The sequence below is a fragment of the Podospora pseudocomata genome, assembly GCF_035222375.1.
Source record: "Podospora pseudocomata strain CBS 415.72m chromosome 1 map unlocalized CBS415.72m_1.2, whole genome shotgun sequence".
Taxonomy (NCBI): domain Eukaryota; kingdom Fungi; phylum Ascomycota; class Sordariomycetes; order Sordariales; family Podosporaceae; genus Podospora; species Podospora pseudocomata.
The window spans coordinates 77,670-97,363 of NW_026946364.1; the positions used below are offsets into that span (position 1 = coordinate 77,670).

Genomic DNA, 19,694 nt, shown 5'->3' on the forward strand with positions numbered 1-19,694 from the left:
GAGATCTGCCAGGTCACTGAATGAGGTTGCTCAACCAGTACGAAATGCCTGTCAGGGACCCTTGCATGTCACCATCGCCCCCTCTTCCACCTCACGTAGCAAAACGTTGTGTCGTGCCATGGTCGGCCATCAGTCGGAGCCTCTTGCCACATATTCCCCTTGCCGTCCAAGCCAGAGGGCAAAAAGTCTTGTTCCACCTCAAACGTCTTGTCATGCCGATATAGGGAAAGAAAAAAAGTGAAGTGACAAATTATACGCATACATTTTTCCCATGATCGCCTGTAATCGTACATACAAATCAACCTGGTCGCTTTTTTCGCCGCCCTGCTGCATTACCATGACCCCTATGTGCCGCTGTCCCAACGTAGCCGTGGCTTACATGCTGCTGCTGCTGCTGCTCCGGCCACCCTGTCCGAGACAGAAAGAGAGAGGTCATTCTCCCAATCTTCTCGAGCATCAGAGAGGAAAGAAAAAGAGTGGTTGGACTATTGTTACATGGTGGGGGTGTTCAGGTCTACGCCGTCTTGGGCCCCGAAGTGCTATCTGTTGAGGATGAGGCTGATGTCTCCTCATCCTTGACGAACCAGCTGAACATGGACGACTTCATACTCTTCATGGCTTCCTTCTGCATCTTCTCCTGGAGCTCTTGCTCTTCCTTCAGCCACTTCTCGCCATTCTTGCGGATCTCTTCCTCCAGCGCCAAGTAGTTACGCATGCCTCTCTCACGCGCGATGTCCTGCAGCATCTTGCCCTTGGCAAACGCCTCGGTGGGGTTCTCCTCACCCTCCGTCACCATCAAGCTCATGTTGCTTGGCTTGAGGCCGAGATGGCTGCTCAGCCAGCCGATGCCGCCGCCCGAGGCCTTAACCTTGTTGGCACCCAGCCTGCGCTGATGCTCGGCGCGGGCGAGGGCCTCACGGCGGGCAAACTCGACTGGAATGTTCTTGCCCTCGAACGACTTGAGGACTTTGCGGACGTCATCGTACTGCATGGTGTGAATAAACTCCAAAAAGGGGACGAGATCGACCAGGTCCTTGTCCTTGGGGTTGCCCTTCCACTTGGGGAGGATGATGGCGTTCTCGGGCTGGGCACGGACGTGCTTGGCTTCGGTGTCGATGATGATCACCTTGGACAGATCACGGTTGAGGTACGACAAATCCTGGAGACACGTGTGTAAGTCTAACGGCGTCCATGTCAGATAGGGGAGGGCTGGCAGTCACACCTTGATGATCTCGCCATCCTTGTACTTTGTGGCTTCACGGAAGAGGGGCCACATAATGAAACGGTAGGGATCCAGTTTGCGCACCAGCGGCTCGCCGGTGCCCCAGGGGACGGTGGTGAAGAGGACGATTTCGTAGTACTGCGAGAGGTAGTGCAAAAAGTAGTCCACGCCCGGCCGCTTTGCCACACGCCATCCATGCTCGCGACTCCATTCGCTGTGAATCAGCATATCCTCCAGACTGATGCACAAGGTGTAGGGACGCTCAAAGGACGGGTCAGGGTCGGGGAGCAGCTTCTCAAATGACGGCTCCTGATAGTACGTGACAGTCTCTGTCATGCGTGACACGGCGCGCTTCCACCAGAGCCCCAGACTCCAGCCGTTGCCAACACTGGGGTTTTTGGCGAGCTCCTCCTCGCTCCATTCCCTGCCCAGATACACGGTGCCTCCGACAGCACCCAAGCCAGCAGAGGCGAGTGCGAAATAGGTCCACCACTTCCGCTTGCGCTCCGACGACGAGACATAGGCAGAAGCGGGAAGTTCACCCTTTGGCCTCTTTCTCCCGCCGCTGCCACCCCCATCACCACCGCTCCCAGCACCCCCCGCTTCGGCCTCCGAAGCCGCCTCGTCTCCGATGGTGGACTTGTCTGTAGCACCGGCCCGTTCGTATTCCAAAGTCGAAGGGATACCCTGTGTCAGGTCTGGAAGCTTGGACAGATCGGGTATCGGTTCTTCGGGCTCCTGTTCCTGGAGTGTGGTTGACTTGGCCTCTGTCTCGGCGGCCGACGACGGTGGTGGCGGTGGTGGCGGTGGTGATGGCGGGGCATCTGGTTGCTTTGGTTGCTGCTGCTGTTCGGCAGCGGCCTTTTGTGACGGTGATTGTTTTGGAGCATTAAACCTCGACTTGTTGTCCTTGGCCATTCCTCGGGCCCATACGGCCGGCAATGTCTGGCGGGGGAGGGCCGACGACGCCGCAAAAGCCGCAGCTCTCGCACCCGCAACCGGGCGCGCAGCAGCTCGTGCCAGCATCATGACTTTTGTTGTCTGGATGTTGCTGCTTCAGTCTCCCGGGGGTCCTCCTCGGTCTCGGCTACGGTCGGCGATATCGTATGAAAGAATGGAAATGGAAGTAGCTGTATGTGAAGATGGGTTGCAAGTCGTCAAAGTGCTCCAACCTCAATGACAGCTGAACAACTGACCAGTCGAGGCCCATACCTTGGTCCAAAGCTCTGACCAAAAAATCTCAAAACCTTCTTGCTGCACATCTGCCAAGCAGTCGTTGGAGTCAAAAAAGCCCACACAATCCCTGCCACTGCCGGCCATCTGCCACCTGCCAGGCCAATCGCATGTTCTCCACTCGATCGCCGATAAGCCGATAAGCCCGCAGTGGTGGGTCCAGTCTTTCGTCATGGTGAACTGGCTGTCGGAGAGACCCGCTCTCACGTGCCCCACCCTTGTGATGCCCCGCATGCCATTGAGCATTGAACCATGGGATTCGGTTCAATCATCAACTGCCTTTCTGCATCGATGCAGTCGTCGAACCTGTGCCTGAAGTACCTGCCCTCCCCTGTGAGATTGAACCTATCATTCATCCATTTCCCCTCATCTACCTGTTTGGTTTAAAAAGTCGCGGCTGTTTCCTCCTCCTGGTTCTCCGTTCTCCACCCCTGCGATTCCATGATTCGCACCTTCATCCCAGCCAAAGCATCAATTCTTCTGTCACATCTGCCTGCCATGGCCGCCGCGGATGCATTCTAGAGGGTGGTCCACGAGTCGACTTTTTCCAGTGCTCACCATGGGACCACCCTCTGAGTTCTGCATTTGCGCCCGCCCAACAAGCACCCAGATTGTGCCTTTGCGATTAGCTGTTACAAACCAGAATTGACCGTAGGTTTCATCAGTCCGTCCCTCCAGCAAACATTTGCCACTATTAACTCGTAACTCGGCACTACACAGCCTTACTTTTGCCTTTTGCAAGCCAAGACTGAGCATTTACTCGGCTTCCAAACCTCCAAACCACGCCCATATCCTTCCTCATAGATACCACGGTATAGAGTAGCGCAGCATGGCCCGCCGAACGACGGCAAAGGGCCCTCGTGCCCGCGCCATTGCCTCCTCCTCTCTCGCCTCGTCCTCCGCCCGCCCCACGCCGGTTCCTTCGAGCGACGCGACCCCGGTCAGCTCGACCTACCCATCTACTTATGCCTCCGAGGCAGAACACGACTTGGATGATGACATGTTGAAGAAGATGCACGGATTGACCATCTCCGATACGCCCGGCGATTCTATCACCGCGGCCGTGGTCAAGAAGGCCGAGCCAAAGAAGCCGTTCCGGTTTTTGGATCTGCCACCCGAGCTCCGGATCACCATTTATGGTTATTATTTTGCCGATGTCGACCGTGTTCTCGACCTTGATCCGGCAAATTACAAGCGCATCCACAAGAAGCTGGGCCTCATGCGCACATGCAAGACGATTTACTATGAGGCAACCCACATGTTTTACAGCAGCCGTACTTTCCGGCTGTTCCCTACGCATCCGGGCCGCTACTTCAAGACGAAGAAGCCTCTCCTTGCGCGCCTCAAACCACGTCAGCGTAACTGCTTGACATCCCTAGAGTTGCGGCTCGGCCCCGGCTGGAGCAAACCTCCCCGCGGATGGGTGGTGAACCCAGCGCTCGGGCTTGCTGATTGCGTCAACGTGCGCAAACTGACCGTTTTTGTCGAGTGCGATCCCAGTGATGGCATCTTCAACGGCTTCCGTCGTCACGATGGATATTACGAAGGCTTCAGCACCAGCCTTCTCAGCAGCGTTTTGGATGAGATGCCATTTATCGACTGCTTGACTTTTGACGCCTGGTCAAGCGTCAAGAAATCGGGCGCCATGATGCGTGCTCTGCTAGAACTTGCATATGCACGGGGCTTGTCAGTTCGCTGGGGTCCTGAAAGGGGTTGGGCCGACTTTGAAGACGAGGTGGAGGCTGTCCCCGAAGGCCATGTTGCTAATAATGCTATGTTGAGCCAGGCTCCGCTTGGGATTGGGGTTGCGGTTGTGGCTTGAGGCTTTTCTTTTCTTTGGTTTGTGGACAACGGCTGGGTAGCATGGGTATGGGCAACGGTTGGGTACGGTCATCGTGATTATGAGCATATATGTTGTATTACGCATCTCATCACTTCACTCATTCCAACGGTGGATATTTTGCTGATTGTTGCCGCTATTGCTCTGTGTTGCAGCAAGTATTCCATCGAGGTCGTACTGATGAGTTTATGCTCACCTAACACCCTAGCATATCGAAAACCCACCGGCCTGCAGGTGTGCAAACAAAGGCGTTCGAGTTGTTGCCGTTATTACCGTTGGCGGCGAGTTAAACCCACAAGCCTCGACCGCGATTTGCTCAGGAACGAGCTGTGTTTGGCTGGCCCGCCCGAGAGTAACCGGAACTCCGCGGACTAGTTCATCTTTAAAGACCCCACCCATCATCATCACCATCTTCACCATCATCACCATCATCACCATCATCACCATCATCACCATATCACCATCATCACCATCATCACCATCATCACTATCGTTACCATCATCACCATCACCATCATTGACAACTGCCCTGAGCCAAACGCACCAAACTATCGATACTGTCAAAATGGCCGCCTCATCCATCCGCAACTCACTCAAGAGCCACTACCCCTGGGCCGCCTTCCCATTGATCATCTCGGCCCCCATGCGTGTCATGTCGGGCCCTGCTCTCGCCCTCGCCGTCTCTGAGGCTGGAGGTTTGGGGTTCATCGGCCCGGGTATCAAGCCCGAGTCCATCCTGACTGATCTGACCGAAGCCGCCTCGCTATGTTCACAGCGGGCTTCTGACGCTACACGGCTCAGTGTCCAAGACGAGGGGGTTCTACCTGTTGGGATTGGGTTCCAGCTGTGGAATGGTGATCTCGGTTCGGCGAAGGAGGCGGCGGAAAAGTTTATCCCGGCGGCGATTTGGCTTTTTGCGCCAAAGGATGGGCAAAAGGATGTTGACGACTGGACTGAGGGGTTGAGGGGGGTGACCAAGGGGAGGAGTCAGATTTGGTTGCAGGTTGGGACTGTGGGTGAAGCGGTTGAGGCGGCAGAGTCGAAACGGGGGAGGCCAGATGTGCTGGTTGTCCAAGGACAGGAAGCGGGTGGGCATGGGAGGACGAGTGATGGGGCTAGTTTGGGGACGTTGGTGCCTGAAATCAAAGATACACTGGAGGAAAGGGGTGCAGGTGACATTCCACTGTTTGCGGCGGGAGGGATTGCTGATGGGAGGGGTGTGGCTGCGGCTCTGTGCCTGGGGGCATCTGGAGTGGTCATGGGGACAAGGTTTCTGTGTTCAAACGAGGCGAGAATCAAAAAGGGTTACCAGGACGCTGTGCTTGAGGCTAAAGACGGCGGAAAGAATACAGTTAGGACCCATCTGTACAATCACCTGAGGGGGACGTTTGGGTGGCCGGAAGAGAAGTGGGCGCCGAGGACAATTGTCAACAGAAGTTGGGAGGAACACACTCAGGGTGGCATTTCTTTTGATCAGCTGAAGGAGAAACACGACCAGAGTGTGAAAGAAGACGGCGATAAAGCCTGGGGAAGACAGACTGGCAGGACGGCAACATATGCTGGCAGTGGCGTTGGTTTGGTCAGAAGTGTTGACCCGGCAGGCGAAATTGCCGAGAAGACCAGGGAAGAGGCAAAGAAGATTTTGAGGGGCCTGCAGAGTGGGCTGCAAGTTTAGACAGGGCCATAGGCTGTTTAAACAAGGAGATTCTCGTACCACAAAACCATCAACAGGTGCCTCAGTGTATGCTCTGCAGGAGCTCGATGGTTTTCTAGCGACATTAGCTGGCAACACAGAGGTGATGTACTTGTCCCTCGTGATAGTATTCTGGTGTTAACTGAAGTGGATACCTCTAATCGCTTCAGGGGTTCAGGGGCATGTAAACAGGCAACAAGGATGAGAAAAATGCCGCCACCACCACCCCTGCTGTAGGTAGTCAATTGTGAAAACCCAAAAGTCCGACTCTGTAACCAAAAAGACGTCCATCCACACCATCTAACCCAGCTTCGAAAGATGGATGGGAAGATTTCTCACGACTAACATATTGCAGTGAAGCAGTCTGATCAGAAGGTGACATTGCTACACAAAATATCGCTATCGAGATCGTCCCAATCTAGACGACTCAAGGTCATATATGCGATGCCTCTGTCTCCTCCTCCTGATGTCATGCAGAGGGCTTCAATCATGAAGCCTGAGACACGGTTCGCTGCGGAAAGGTCATCTGCAGTTAATAGAGACATGCTACCATGTCGTACGACAGTAACATCACAGGAAGAAAAACACTGGACTCGGTGGCGGTTAGGAGAGACGCATTCTCCAGCTTCCAGATGAGGGAGCCTGAGCCGCTGCCCCCACAATGCTACCGTCATGATCCCCATTCGATGGGATAATGCCATGACTGATCCCCGGCACTACACCCAAAATCCCATCTCATGCTGATCCAGATCTCCACAGATACTCTCTCCAAGCGCTTGGTTCAGTCTCGGCAGTCAGCTGCAGGCAGGAAGAAAATGTGAACGGCAAGTCCTCTGCATGCATGAAGCCACCCTCCCGGTCAGGTTCGGTGAGAAGTTCCAGGTAACAATTCACTCCATCTCTCCAGTTCGGCAGAAAGCTCCGTCCCGCGTGCAAAGACTACTTGATTCGGGGTCTAGATCCCAAGGCTCCCGTCCCATCTCAGGAACTTTCAACCTGACATATGGCCATTGTTGGAAGTCCGACGCAGCTAGGAACAACAGACGAGGAAACGTGGGAGGCGTGTCACAACGTGCAGCGTGGCTGCTGCCAATTCAGCTTTCATCAAAGAAAGCAACTTGAACCATGAAAATGGTACGTATGAAAAAACAATCCAAGACTTGGGGAAAGCCCCAGTCAAGCTTCCCTTCCACCCGCTAATTCCCCCCATCCAAGGCCTAGGGCTTGCTTGTTTGTCTAGGTCATCAGCCCTCTCAGCCGTTTCTATCTTTTAGTTGCCCCCTTCTTTGCTCCCAGTCCCAAAGGAGGGTTGGTGACATCTTGGCAGTGAGAACGTGGGTTTGCCAAGATGAAGTCGGTGCACCCCAAAGCAAGGCCATCGACCTTAATCCAACCGCGCCGTACGAGGTCCGACGTGGTGAGTGACTGGGGAGGCAAGCGGCACATCCCGTTGATCGTGGCCAAATGTCTAGCGAGGATGGCACCAGGGTCTTGTGGGGTGATGAGAGAATGTTGTGAGCAAGATCTTGCTGCTGCATGCAGCCTTTGCTGCTTGCGCTAGTTTGTGCTGCCATCCATTGCATCGCATGTCGATGTTACTTTTACGGTCGAGGGCCTGCTCAGGTGACGGATGACCATAGTAGGAGAAGATCGAGGAGCGGGCAATCATCCGAGAGGTTCTGATAGGGTCCCTCCCATTGCCCCTCTGGCAGATCCCACAGGTTGGTGTGCTAGCATGTGCCGCTGCATTTTTCATACGTACCATTATTGAACGACGAGCTGACAGTTCGTGGGTGAGGCGAGACCAATCTCATCCAAACAGACCCGAGAGATCGAAAAAACAGTCTAGGTCGGCACTCCAAGGTAAATGAAACCAACACTACACTAGCACATTCAGGGTCCAGCTGGGGTGGGATGTTGAATACCTAACCTTGACTATGCACCTCAACTCGAACTAGGACAGATGTGGACACTCTTTGTTCTACCAATTCGCACGTCAGACTGATTGAAAATGGGCACACAGGAGAAAAAAAGACATTCTTATCAAGCCAATGTGTGAGCTGGCAGCGATCCTACGGCCAATATTTGAAATTTCTGACGGAAAGCGTGTCGGTCGTCTGTAGTAAGGTAGTCAGCCATGTGTAGTTGCAGCCAAGTGGTCTTGGCTAAATCACGACAGGCCAAGACCACCAAGAACACCAAGAACCCAAGACCTGGATTGGCTGGCTCCGCGCTCCGAACCCGGTCGAGCATCAAGCCTCAACAGCCACGACGACTTGGCGGCCATCGAGAACCAATGTCAAACCCCAAAGTTTGTCTTTTTTGGCAGCTGTGGCGGGCAACCCCCACTGAACCGAATAAGAGGCTGTCATGACGCCATTCCTGGGATAGAAGGGCTGGGCGCGAGATAGCGGTGGACTCGGGCTCTCAGCAACGTCAGTCAAAAAACACAATGGTGGAATCTGGTGATAACGGTCAGCATCTTGTCGGAAAATTCGTAGCAAACAATGCAGGCCGGCTAAGGGCTGCCCGCTACCGTCGGTTTGATCGGGGAAGAAGCGGGATAGCCAAGACCTGAAGGCCCTCTGGAGTCTTTATGGTCGACCGCCTATCACGTTCGCCTCCCCGCGCAGTCGCCCACAATGGCGTATTGCGTGCTCACCGCGGGGCATTTCACCATCAACGCCATCCACACCAGTGACGCCCACCAGCTCCCCGGCCCAGTCCAGAGTGCAGAACCGCAGATGCAGCCACGGTAGACAGAGGGAAATCCTGCGCGGCTGCTCCGCTCTCGTTGCCCTTGTCGTTCTGGGCTTTTCCGCCTGCCTGCGGGATGCCCTCGGGCACATGGGGAGGGGGTTGGAGAGCAGCGAAGAAAACTTTGAGCAAAAGAGAAGCTGATTTACTTGGCGACATTGGTCGAGCTGGTTATAAGGCCAGGTCCCATCGGCACTCCTTTGCCTCTCGATCCAGATAGAACCAGTGGTTGTGTGTCTTTTGTGAGTGGGTATCCCGACTGCCGATACTCCCAACTCATCACCCACAACCCCAAGTTCTACATCACTCACAACACCCGCCGGCAGGGCCCATACACAAAGCCCCCTATCCATCATGGGTGTCGATGAGAAGGCCACCGTTGACCCGGGCTCGTTCCCACCTCCCACCGAGGACGAGAGCGGGTTGGTTCTCAGCGTCGACTGGACCAAGGAGGAGGAGGCACGAGCAAAGAGAAAGTAAGTTTTGGCACTACTGCATCTCCCCTGCGCCCCACCTGCCCGACGACACCTAGATAGCCGGCCACTAACACCGTCCCACCTAGGCTCGATCTGATCATTATGCCCCTGCTCACCCTGGGCTTCTTCTGCCTGCAACTCGATCGTGGAAACATCTCCAACGCCATCACCGACAGCTTCTTCGAGGATGTCGGCATCACCCAGAATGAGTTCAACGTCGGTCAGCAGATGCTGTCTCTCGGCATCGTGCTCTTCGAAATCCCATCCAACATGATTCTCTACCGCGTCGGCCCCGGCAAGTGGCTCACCCTGCAACTCTTCCTCTTCGGCACCGTCTCGACCTTCCAAGCTTTCCAGAACAGCTATGGCTCCTTCATTGCCACCCGTCTGCTGCTTGGTATCACCGAGTCTGGTTTCATTCCCGGCGGTCTCTGGACGCTTTCGACCTGGTACACGCGCGCTGAGACGGCCAAGCGCGTCATGTTCTTCTACTTTGGTAACCAGTTCGGCCAGGCTTCTTCCAAGCTGTTGGCCTATGGTATTCTTCACATGGGAGGTGTTGGCGGAAAGGCTGGATGGTTTTGGCTGTTTGTGCTCATGGGTGGCTTCACCATTCTCTGCGGCTTCGTTCTTGGTTTCTGCCTCCCCGATTCGTTCCGCAACCCCTGCCCGGCCTTCCTGCCAGGCATCAGCTTATTTACCAAGAGGGAGCTTCACATTCTTCAGACCCGTGTCCTTCTCGATGAGCCGGCCAAGGGCAAGAAGAAAAAGTCCATCAAGATTGATGCCTTCAAGAGAGCCTTCTCCAACTGGCGCCTCTGGTCTCACGTCATCATCACCCTTTGCAACAACGGTCCTCAGCGCGCTTTTGACACCTACTCTCCCACCATCATCTCTGGTTTCGGTTACAAGAAGCTTCAGGCCAACGCCATGGCTTCCGTCGGTCTCTTTCTGCAGATTCCCACCTCGTGGGCTTTCTCCTGGGTATCCGATCACTAGTATGTTTCCTTCTCTCTGAATTCTTTGGAATTCTTACTAACATTTATCAACAGTGATGTCCGTGGCGAGACCGTCATTGCTGGCATGTCCTGCCATCTGTTCGGCTACGTCTTGAACCGCATCTTCACCGACCACCCCAGACTCCAGGGAGCGCGTTACTTTGGCGTCGTCTGGACCCAGACTTTTGGCACCTTCAGCCACCCTCTCAACATTGCCTGGATGTCGCTCACCTGCGAGGATTCCGAAGTCCGCGCTCTGGCAATGGCTATGGTCATCATGGGCGCCAACACTGCCGGTATTTATGGTGCGCAAATCTTCCGCTCCGAGGACTCCCCCTTTTACCGCCGCGGCTTCACCGTGGCCTGCTGCGTCCTCGCCGTCGGCCTCCTCCTTGCCGTTGTTCGTTTTGTCGACGACAAGATCCACAAGAGGAAGCACAACACTGTCCAGCTCGCCCACGGTGGCGGCGAGACGAGCGATGACGGCTCCAACGGCGAAAAGGGCATCTCTGCTCTGGAGCGTGCCGCCGGTGTCACCGTGCCAGTGGATGATGATGTTAAGAGGGCACTGAAGAACTAAAAAGTGGTTTGCTGCATAATGATGTTATATACCCAGGTGGAAAGATATTGGAGTTGATTTGTTTAGTTTGTTTTTTTGGTACAGTCCCGTCTGTTTGATAGACTTGGAATACCCAATGGGCATGAGGGATATTGGATAATTAAAAAAAAAAATTGGATACTACAAGTCCCAGGTCTACGTTCTTTGTATCTGTTTGCTTTGGTGTGTCGACTTTTTATTCAAAATCAAACTTCGTGACAAAGTTGGGTACACATATGTTGCTTTTCTGGATAGTAGTTTGATAACAGCCCCGATATTAAGCTACCTCAAATACTTCAGCTAGTCCTCGATCACACCTCGGCCCGATGAGTGAAGCTCGAATCGGTTTCTTTGTCCACCCAACACGAACAGTCTTTATCAACTTGAACTTTAAATGAATGCGCCGCCAGGGGCAGTTTTTTACTCAGTCGTCCGGTTTAACAGTTTGACCAAAAACGGCTTTTTTGCTACTTGCTACATCAGTAGTTCATACTAAGAATACGAGGTATTATACATTTTGCGCTATCGGGTATAACAAGCTATCCATCCACGACGATTTCCCCCCTCTTTTCATCGTCCATCCAACAAAAAGCCATCAAGGCTGCTCGCTCCCGGCTGCGTAAAATCATGGTTTGCTCCCCAAAAAGTCGTCAGACATTATCGCAAATAGAAAAACAAGAAAACACAATGTGTAGTACAGACTGGTGCCAGCGTCCTCCTAGTCATAAAAGCAAAACAGACATCGTCACCTCTTGTTGAAAAACCTCCACAAACTCGAACTGGAACTCTTCTTGGATTTGAGCGTCCCGTCCGTGTCAGAAGTGTTGTTGGACGACGAGGTCCCCGACGCCGACGACGACTCCGAGTTCCTCCGCTCCCGGACATATTTGGGCCACGTGTTTGTCAGGACCAGCTCCTTGATGCTCTTCTCGGCCGCGTCAAACACCGACGCGTTGAACAGCTCGGGGATGTCACCCTGATAGACATCCTGGAATGTGTTCATCATGCTGTTGGTAGAGACCGACAAGGCGATCCCCTCTTCCTCTCCCTTGCCGTCGGAACTGGGGACGATCGCGATACCAGGAACGGCAGGCATCTTGTCCGTCTCGACGTGGACAGAGATCATGATGCCTGACTCGGATCCCCTCGATTCTGGCATCCGCCAGTCGTGCACGCCGGCAGACATGAAGGGGGTAACAGGATCGACGTTGGCGCGGCTGTCGCCGAGCAGATCGCGGATGGCACGGTCAAACAGACCACCCAGCTGCCGGGATTGCTCAAAGGCCAGGTTGAGGGGAAATTCGGCATCCTGAGGCGAGACGAACTCGTAGTAAATCTTGAGAGCCTTGGTGTATGCCTGTCGGACCACGTCGTCTGGGGCTTCAAAACGGTTGCTGGTGAAAGCAGGGTGCAGCGACGCCTTCCACTCCGAGACAGCAGTCAAGAAAGCAATATTCTCGCCAGAAAAGTCGCGGCGAGCAGAGAACTGCCGGAGAGGCTCAGGGTTCTTGGAGAGAACATGAACCAGGGCATCCATGGTCAAGATGCGGTCATCAGGAATCGAGTTGATGGCCAAGTCACCGCCACCGCTCTCCATCACGGACGATTGCTTCCACGGGTCGCCAAAGTTGAGAGATGACTCGCGACCGACCTTGGTTGACGTGGGGGATAGAGGGGTGCCGGGAACAGTCGAGTCGGCGGTGGACACGCTCTTATCGGAGCCGAACTTGCCCTTGGTCTCCCACTTCTTGATGATGCTCCAGGTCTCCTTGGCCAAAGCCTCATCCTTGTGAACTTGATAGCAGGGAACAAACACAGTAAAGATTTCCATAATGAAGATGGAAACAGCAATCCTGCAACTCTTGTCAGTAACAAGTCGCCGATGGTCAAGGGCTTGAGGCATACCATTGGGGTGGAATAAAGTACATGTTGACGGGCGCCATCTCGGGAACATAGAGGGCAACAAGCCACATGGGCGCTGCGTGAAGTCTGTGGCCATGTTAGCGGTAACCCTGGGAAGTGCTCCGTATCAAGAATTCCATACCCTGCAACACAACAGGCGATGGTCTGCAGTTGCCAGCCGTGGGTATCACGGATCTTGCGTGATCGCCAGAGAATAATAGGGGCAAACACCCAAGCCCACAGAAACTGCCAAAATAGAGACGGCCACCATTCCCAACCACGACCCTGCTTCATGGCAATCTCGCCCGGTGTAGACCCGTACACCTCGGTGCCGGGAATGCCAAAATCGGAGTGGAACTTGCGGGAGATGAGGAAGATGATCATGACGACCAAGAACTAGCACATGGTTAGCCTCACGTCCCCAACTCATGAATGAAGGAAAGGTAAAATATTTACCTGGCACGACATGCCCACTGTGACCAAGGTTGCCATTTTCGTCTGGTATTCCATAGCCTTGATCTTTTGCCATCTCGATAGCGTCCTGGGCTGCTGCTTCTTCTCGTCAAAGCGGCTGCTCATCTGGCTGGGTGGTCGGGCGAATCTGCTCTGGGCTTTGGCAACATGGAGGAACTGGCTGTTGCCGGCTTGGAAGAGAGCGATGCCAAAGGGATACCAGATGCTCATGATCCAAAACTGGGCCATCTCGGGGGCAAGAGGTCCAATGGCATACCCGATCTGAACCGTGATCCAGTAGAGATGAAGCAGAATGAGGCCGGCAAATGTGAGGGGGAGACCACGGATTCGAACGGTTGGTGATTTGCGCTTGGTGTAGAGATATCCCATCCCGCAGGCTAAAAGGGCGGTCCAGACGGCGCCGAAGACGATCCACCAGATACCGACGGCATTGAGGCGGACCTCTGGCTTGGTGTCTGGCGTGGTGCCAAACTCGGAGCCCAACATGGTTGGTTTTGCGGATTCGCTGGGGAGAAGCATGGTGACGGGAAGGCCCTCGAGGGCGGCGAAAAGAACGTGATGGGGCCTTTTGAAGCAGAAGCAGATATGACGAGTTTGAGGTGCTCGGTTGGTCCCCGTTGGATTAGCGCTCTGAGAAAAATTCACCTGAGACCTCCCGACTGAGACGGGGATGGACTGAGAGAAGCGGCGGTCCCTTCTATATCACTCTTACAAAGAGGAGCATGGCCGCAACAATCTCGGCGATCGAAAACGTGACTGTGGTATCGAGCATCTCACAGATAATGGCAAGGTTGCATGTCGATCCCTTTTGCGCCATGTTACGGTTCCTGCCCGGCGCCCTTGGGCTGCATGTTTCTTGGGATGGTGCGCATGGGCCGTGACGAGGGCTAGGGGAGTCGCATGAGGAGGTCCCTCGTGGCCAATGATGGTTCCCATCTCCTGCACCACGACTTCCGAGCAGACTGCGTGCGTCCCGAAGGTGGTGAGGAAGGCCACCGAGACAGGTTTCTGGGCCGAAAGTCTGGGGGCGGGGATGTTTTGACGTAGATCACCAGGTGCTTCTCCCCTGCGTCGTGCCTTTGTGAAATGCAAGACGAACTGCCGTGAGGTTTTTGGGCTGCTAGGCAGTGTCAGCTTCAGATTGTTGCACTTTCTGACATGATAGTAACACCGATTCCATACTGGCCATGACAGTTCATCCAACGGGGCCCCTCATCCAAAGCTAACACGGGATCATGCCTGCTCACGAGACAGCCTGCCGTTACAACGGCTTTGACAAGTTTCACGGAATCTGGATTTGAGTGCTGGTATCGACGAAGAGCGAATAAGCTTCTTTCCTTGCCTGCCGCGCTAGAGCTCGGCCAGATGCAGCCTGCGTCGATCTCCATATCGTGATTGCCGGGTCCGGCATCCAATGGATTTGCGCGGGATGTCACAGCATCGAGCATCTGTCAAGTTGTCAGTGAAACTGCAGGTATCATCATCCGCCCGTCGGGAGGCGGGCTGCCCTACATTTTGACTGAGGATCCAATTCAGGTTTCGTGCTTCAATAATTATGCATGCAAAGTGATTCTTTTTCTCGGCCGGAAAATGCTCTCATGGGTTGGAAAGAAAACAAACACCAAACTGCGGCAACTTCCTTTCCCCCACCTGATTACCTACCATGCACCCACATGAGGCCCTGTCCAATGATCGTCGGCCAGGGGGCTTCGGCGAACTCGGGCACTTCCCTTTTTCTTTTTCTTTTTGGCGACCTCTTCCGCATGGATAACAGCAATCTAAAAAAAAAAAAAATTCCGATCATCTTCCTGATCCGACCTTCAGCTCTCGGCTGGCGATTCTCTGGGATCAATATTACAATGACGTCTGGATGACTTGGGATCGAGATGCTCCTCTTCCCCTCTCGATTGTCGCTTCCCTGGCCTTTTCTTTCTTTTCTTTCTGGGGAAGCAGTTTGGCCCCTCGGATCCAGCCCGGCGTGACGTACAGGCTCGGAAGCGAGGCATGGTGTTTGTGCATATTTTGATAATTGACAGGTCAATTTCATATCAAAAACTCGAGAGCTCACCGTGCAAGGTGAAAAGCAATGCCCCTACCAAAAACCGGGCCTATTGCTCGGTCAATTGGCTGCCGACTCGTGAGATGGATGCAGGGGAGAAGAAACCTGCATCAACAAAACAATGGGAGGTGCCGGTGCCGCGTTTCCAAGAGAGTCAAACACGATGCGAATTCTCAATATTTGCTGCATTTGTTATCACCAAAAACAACCGACGTCCCTTCATGATGATGCAAGCACAGCACGAACCGTTGGCCATCGCTCTCGTTAACTGTCGACTCTGATGGCCCGAGGCGCCGAGGTTCAGGGGTTCATCTGCATCTTAGTCACTGTCCGAAGCGGTTCGGACAAGATCTTTACATTGGTAATAGTAGGCAATTTCCCCCGTCCAGAAAGCTGTCAGAAAAATGACCACCACGTGCACTTATTCTTCCCCGATGACTCGACTGGATAATCGAAGAACGAACGTTGTGTTCTCGGCAGATTTTCTCAGGTATTCATCTACAACCAGACACATGTGGCACTCGACCGAAACACGCGTGGGAGCTCGCGTGAGTGCTGGTTTCCAAAAGATTCTATTAAATCAGGCTAGGGGGACAGATATCGGCACATATGCGAGCCCACGTGAGTGAGGTAACTTCTTGATACTTGTTCGACGCTTACATGACAAACAGAAGGCTGGTATCTAAAGAATCGATCAGCATCAAGTCGTCTGCAGGATTACCAAGCGTCAAAAAACTTACCCAGAGGGTGACTGCACGAGAGCTGGGGCTTTTGCGAGTAGTCCCGCTCAAGGATATCGCGAATGTTGTTCAAAAGCTCGACATAGCTCTGCTGGGGGTTGGCCTTGAGAGCAGAGATGAAGGCATGGGACATGGCACCCGTGGCTTGAGAGTTGATGGTGGCATCGGCCGAGGTCTGATCGTCCTTGCTGCCGCTCCACATGATAACATCGGCGGGTGAGGTCTTGGTGCGCTTGGTGTGCTCATAGGCGTCGTTGCCCTTGAAGGCACTCTTTGCGAGACCGAATATGCTGGTGGCCACGGACGCCATGTCGCCACGGGCATACGCACCCACCGCCGACAGCAAGCCCGCGCCGGCTTCCTTGGCCAGGTTGGGCTCCTTGAGAAGACCTTTGGTGTTGTAGACATAGGGAAGATCAAGTACAGAGCCAGAGTGGCACGAGTCGAAAATGGCCGTCAGCCGGACACCTTCGACCAGGGGCTTCACAACGTGGAAGTGGATCTCGTCGTCCACAATATGGCCGTTCTCCTTGAAGTCGACAGGGTAAATAACCTCATCGTGTCCATCCTCCTCGTCGCCATCATGGTCCTCGGTTTGACCGCCGTGGCCTAGTGTCACACACCATGTCAGCACCTGAATGTCATTGTCAAGCAAGCGAGACGCTACCCACCAGAGAAGTGCAGGAAGAGCGCATCGTTGGGCTGGGCATTCGCCACGAGCCAGCCCATGGCGTTGATGATGTTTTGCTTGGTCGGTTGCATCACGGGGTTGGTCTGGTCGTCGGTCAAGATGACCATATCCTCGCGCTTGTACCCATGGTTCTCGATCAAGTATTGAGAAAGGTTCTTGGTGTCGTTGATGCAGCCGCGCAATTCGCCTTCCTGGCCGAAATAGTTGATACCGATCAAGAGCGCACGCCTCTTTCCTGTGCAGTTGGAGTACTGGAAGGTATAGCCGGCGGGGGCTCCGTGGCCGAACTCTTGGTGGCCCGAAGGAGGAGGCGGGCCGGCCCGCGTCGACTGCCCACGGTGTCCGCCATATCCACCACCGGCAGTTGGGTAGCCGTAGGAATCGAGATGCGGCGGGGGAGGATGCTGAGGAGGTTGGTAGTATTGCTGCTGCTGAGGCGGCTGGTATCCGCCGTGCTGCTGTTGGTAGCCTCCTTGCTGATATCCTCCCTGCTGGTACCCGCCTTGCTGATATCCGCCGTGCTGAGGAGGAGGCTGGCCGTAGCCTTGCTGGTGGTGTTGAGGAGGCGGCTGGCCGTAACCATGTTGAGCAGGGGGATACTGTCCATAACCCTGAGGAGGGGGACTTTGCTGATATCCGCCGCCGCCGCCGCCGCTGGGACCGTAACCTTGGCCGGGATAACCTCCGTACGACATGTTTTGTTCTTGGAGATACTTCAACGAGGGGAACGAACGGGAAAGGGACAGAGACAGTTAGGGCAGTTTCAAAGAGAGATATCGGGGAGAAAAGCAAGAGAGAAACTGTTTTGGGAGTTTGCTTCTTGAATAATGGCAGTGGGTCAGCTCAGCTCAGGTGTGGCGGCAGTAACAGGTCAGCGCAGTTGCGGGTTGCCTCACTGCCCGGCGCAATGACGAGGGGCATCAGGCACGGCTACTCGGATGCGATGGCGGGGCACTTATCAAAGAGCTGCTGCCCAGCATAGGTGGACCCCACCCCCATGGGCCGCGCAATGGGGCCCAATCGAGTGCCCCTAGCGAATCGGCACGCGCCTAGCCTTACAAGGCGCCGCGCCCATTGGGCTATCGCTACATCTGCATGATGTGGTCTCGTCTTCATCGTCAAACTCGCGGAAACGAGCGTCCATTGCTCCCCTTGGCTGCATGATGACCGACCCTCAGCTTTGTGCTTTGGTCGCAAACTGGCCTTCTGTATAGGAGCATGGAGAGCGATACCTTGATGCCACAAAGAGTGGGGATGGGGAAATGAGGGGTCCGCATGCCAACACCCATTGAGGGGCATATCGGAGGCAGCCCGGGGGGTTCATCAAACCCGTCACGTTCCGGCCATTGTAGCCTGCCTTCCCTGTCGTAGTGAGAAAGATAGAAGTCGCCGCTGTCGTTTCTGACTCCCGTCTTCTTTATTCTTCTCATTTTTGGGACTTTAGAGGTCACCAGACTAGTAGTCCATCGGCCCAACCCGTATAGCCCATCATGTCCTTCTTCAAGAAGCTCGCAAAGGATCTCGAACAGGACTTCAAAAGTCTTGGACTGGGGTCCGACAAGAAGGAGGAGAAGCCTCCCACTCCCAGCGGCGGTCAGTTCTGAGCCAAGTAGTATGAGATGCCCAGCTGCTGACAACCTACGTCAGGAAACTATCCTCCCCCTCAAAATCAGGGATATGGCAGTCCCTCCCCCAACCCCCATTATCCACCTCCCCAGCACCAGCAGCATCAAAGCTACTCGAGCCCTCCTCCTCCTCAGCACGAACAGCAGAACCGTGACTTTGCCCCTCCCCAGAATGTAGGCCCACGCCCGCCGCCGCCCTACCAACCCCCTACGGACAAGCCGCCCATCCCCTCCGGCTGGGTTCCTCGTTGGGATGACCGTTACCAGCGCTGGTACTGTATGGAGTTCCTCGCCCCGCTATTGTGCCTTGTTTATAGTGACTAACAGCGGAAGCAGATGCCGAGGAGGCTACGGGCCGTACCCAATGGGAGGCACCGGCTTATGACGCTGCAGGTCATGGCTCTGACGGCACTCGTGCCCATGGTTCGGGAGGCTATGGTGGACACCAGACATATGCGTCCCCCGCTGGGTATGGCGGTGGTGGTTATGCGCCCCCCGCTGGGTATGGCGGCGGTGGCTACCAGCCTCAAGGATATGGTGCCCCCCCGTATGCCCAAGGCGAACACAAGGAGAAGAAGGGCAGCAACGCGATGGCCATCGCCGGTGGTGTCGCTGCCGGAGCCATTGGTGGTGCTTTGCTGGCTAATGCCCTCAGTCAGTATCCCCTTCCACGTAACAATCAAGGCGTCCGACTGACTTTGTTCTAGATGACTCCGACTCTGATTCTGATCATGGCGGCAACTCGGGTGGCTATGCTCCTGCTGCTGCTGCTGCCGCCGCCGCCGCTCCTGCTGCTGGCCCCACGTATGTGACCAACAATTACTACTATGGCGACGAGAGTCCAGCTCCCCCCCCGGCTGCTTATGATGAGCCCGCTGGATACGGCGATGTCCCACCTGGTCACATCCCTACCCATAACGCATACGGCGAGGAAATTGACAGCAGTGATCGCGAGTCGCTCAAGGAAGCGCGTGAAGCTTATGAGGAGGCTCTGGAAGATGCCGCTTCGAGCAGTGCCAGCAGTAGTGACCTGGAAGAGCTCGAGGAAGCGAGACAGGAGTACCAGGAGGAATATGAGGAGGCCTACTATGACGAGGACTAGATATCTGGTCGTCTAGTGTTTTCCGTCTGAGACTGCAAGCGTTGCGTAAACAGCATAAATCGAAGCGTTTGGTCATGACACTGCATCTAGGACCCATGTTGACTATGGTGCTGTGATGATGCGTGCCGCTTGTAGTACATGTACCCGGCCAGTGGTAGCAATAGACCATAAAGGCAAAAGGACTAGAGCACCAACACACACATAGCATTGCTATGAGCACAGAATCTACTTCGGCGACTTGGAAAAGATACGGGAGTAGGTATTCCATGTCTACCCATTTTCAG

At 54.6% G+C, this 19,694-nt stretch overlaps 10 protein-coding genes across 10 annotated transcripts; 6 read left to right on the plus strand and 4 right to left on the minus strand.

Moving 5' to 3' along the window:
* Window positions 1-514: 514 nt before the first annotated feature.
* On the minus strand, window positions 515-2,487 carry TIM50 (mitochondrial inner membrane protein required for protein import; the record flags this gene model as incomplete). The annotated part of the gene is made up of 2 exons (XM_062884454.1): window positions 1,223-2,487; window positions 515-1,159 (listed from the first exon to the last, which is right to left on the minus strand). The coding sequence occupies exons 1-2, from the start codon at window positions 2,249-2,251 to the stop codon at window positions 515-517; spliced, it is 1,674 nt and encodes a 557-aa protein (XP_062747208.1). The 5' UTR covers window positions 2,252-2,487.
* A 797-nt stretch (window positions 2,488-3,284) lies between these two features.
* Window positions 3,285-4,277, plus strand: QC762_100730 (uncharacterized protein; the record flags this gene model as incomplete). The annotated part of the gene is made up of 1 exon (XM_062884453.1): window positions 3,285-4,277. One exon carries the CDS (start codon window positions 3,285-3,287, stop codon window positions 4,275-4,277), a length of 993 nt encoding a protein of 330 aa, XP_062747209.1.
* Window positions 4,278-4,860: 583 nt separating this feature from the next.
* Window positions 4,861-5,970, plus strand: QC762_100720 (uncharacterized protein; the record flags this gene model as incomplete). Its single annotated transcript, XM_062884452.1, has 1 exon — window positions 4,861-5,970. The coding sequence occupies one exon, from the start codon at window positions 4,861-4,863 to the stop codon at window positions 5,968-5,970; it is 1,110 nt and encodes a 369-aa protein (XP_062747210.1).
* Window positions 5,971-8,039: 2,069 nt separating this feature from the next.
* QC762_0025920 (uncharacterized protein) lies at window positions 8,040-8,340 on the plus strand (the record flags this gene model as incomplete). Its single annotated transcript, XM_062883149.1, has 2 exons — window positions 8,040-8,103; window positions 8,168-8,340. 2 exons carry the CDS (start codon window positions 8,040-8,042, stop codon window positions 8,338-8,340), a joined length of 237 nt encoding a protein of 78 aa, XP_062747211.1.
* Window positions 8,341-9,099: 759 nt separating this feature from the next.
* Window positions 9,100-11,103, plus strand: QC762_100710 (uncharacterized protein; the record flags this gene model as incomplete). Its single annotated transcript, XM_062884451.1, has 3 exons — window positions 9,100-9,221; window positions 9,308-10,219; window positions 10,274-11,103. The coding sequence occupies 3 exons, from the start codon at window positions 9,100-9,102 to the stop codon at window positions 10,797-10,799; spliced, it is 1,560 nt and encodes a 519-aa protein (XP_062747212.1). The 3' UTR covers window positions 10,800-11,103.
* A 37-nt stretch (window positions 11,104-11,140) lies between these two features.
* QC762_100700 (uncharacterized protein) lies at window positions 11,141-13,712 on the minus strand (the record flags this gene model as incomplete). The annotated part of the gene is made up of 4 exons (XM_062884450.1): window positions 11,141-12,670; window positions 12,723-12,806; window positions 12,862-13,115; window positions 13,176-13,712. The coding sequence occupies 4 exons, from the start codon at window positions 13,710-13,712 to the stop codon at window positions 11,563-11,565; spliced, it is 1,983 nt and encodes a 660-aa protein (XP_062747213.1). The 3' UTR covers window positions 11,141-11,562.
* Window positions 13,713-14,521: 809 nt separating this feature from the next.
* QC762_0025950 (uncharacterized protein) lies at window positions 14,522-16,605 on the plus strand (the record flags this gene model as incomplete). Its single annotated transcript, XM_062883150.1, has 3 exons — window positions 14,522-15,873; window positions 15,968-16,165; window positions 16,241-16,605. The coding sequence occupies exons 1-3, from the start codon at window positions 15,657-15,659 to the stop codon at window positions 16,603-16,605; spliced, it is 780 nt and encodes a 259-aa protein (XP_062747214.1). The 5' UTR covers window positions 14,522-15,656.
* Window positions 14,544-14,958, minus strand: QC762_0025960 (uncharacterized protein; the record flags this gene model as incomplete). Its single annotated transcript, XM_062883151.1, has 2 exons — window positions 14,544-14,641; window positions 14,856-14,958. The coding sequence occupies 2 exons, from the start codon at window positions 14,956-14,958 to the stop codon at window positions 14,544-14,546; spliced, it is 201 nt and encodes a 66-aa protein (XP_062747215.1).
* MCA1_1 (Ca(2+)-dependent cysteine protease) lies at window positions 15,909-17,604 on the minus strand (the record flags this gene model as incomplete). Its single annotated transcript, XM_062884449.1, has 3 exons — window positions 16,664-17,604; window positions 15,993-16,601; window positions 15,909-15,934 (listed from the first exon to the last, which is right to left on the minus strand). Exons 1-3 carry the CDS (start codon window positions 17,376-17,378, stop codon window positions 15,909-15,911), a joined length of 1,350 nt encoding a protein of 449 aa, XP_062747216.1. The 5' UTR covers window positions 17,379-17,604.
* Window positions 17,605-18,173: 569 nt separating this feature from the next.
* QC762_100680 (uncharacterized protein) lies at window positions 18,174-19,603 on the plus strand (the record flags this gene model as incomplete). The annotated part of the gene is made up of 4 exons (XM_062884448.1): window positions 18,174-18,276; window positions 18,331-18,585; window positions 18,636-18,962; window positions 19,016-19,603. The coding sequence occupies 4 exons, from the start codon at window positions 18,174-18,176 to the stop codon at window positions 19,408-19,410; spliced, it is 1,080 nt and encodes a 359-aa protein (XP_062747217.1). The 3' UTR covers window positions 19,411-19,603.
* Window positions 19,604-19,694: the final 91 nt, after the last annotated feature.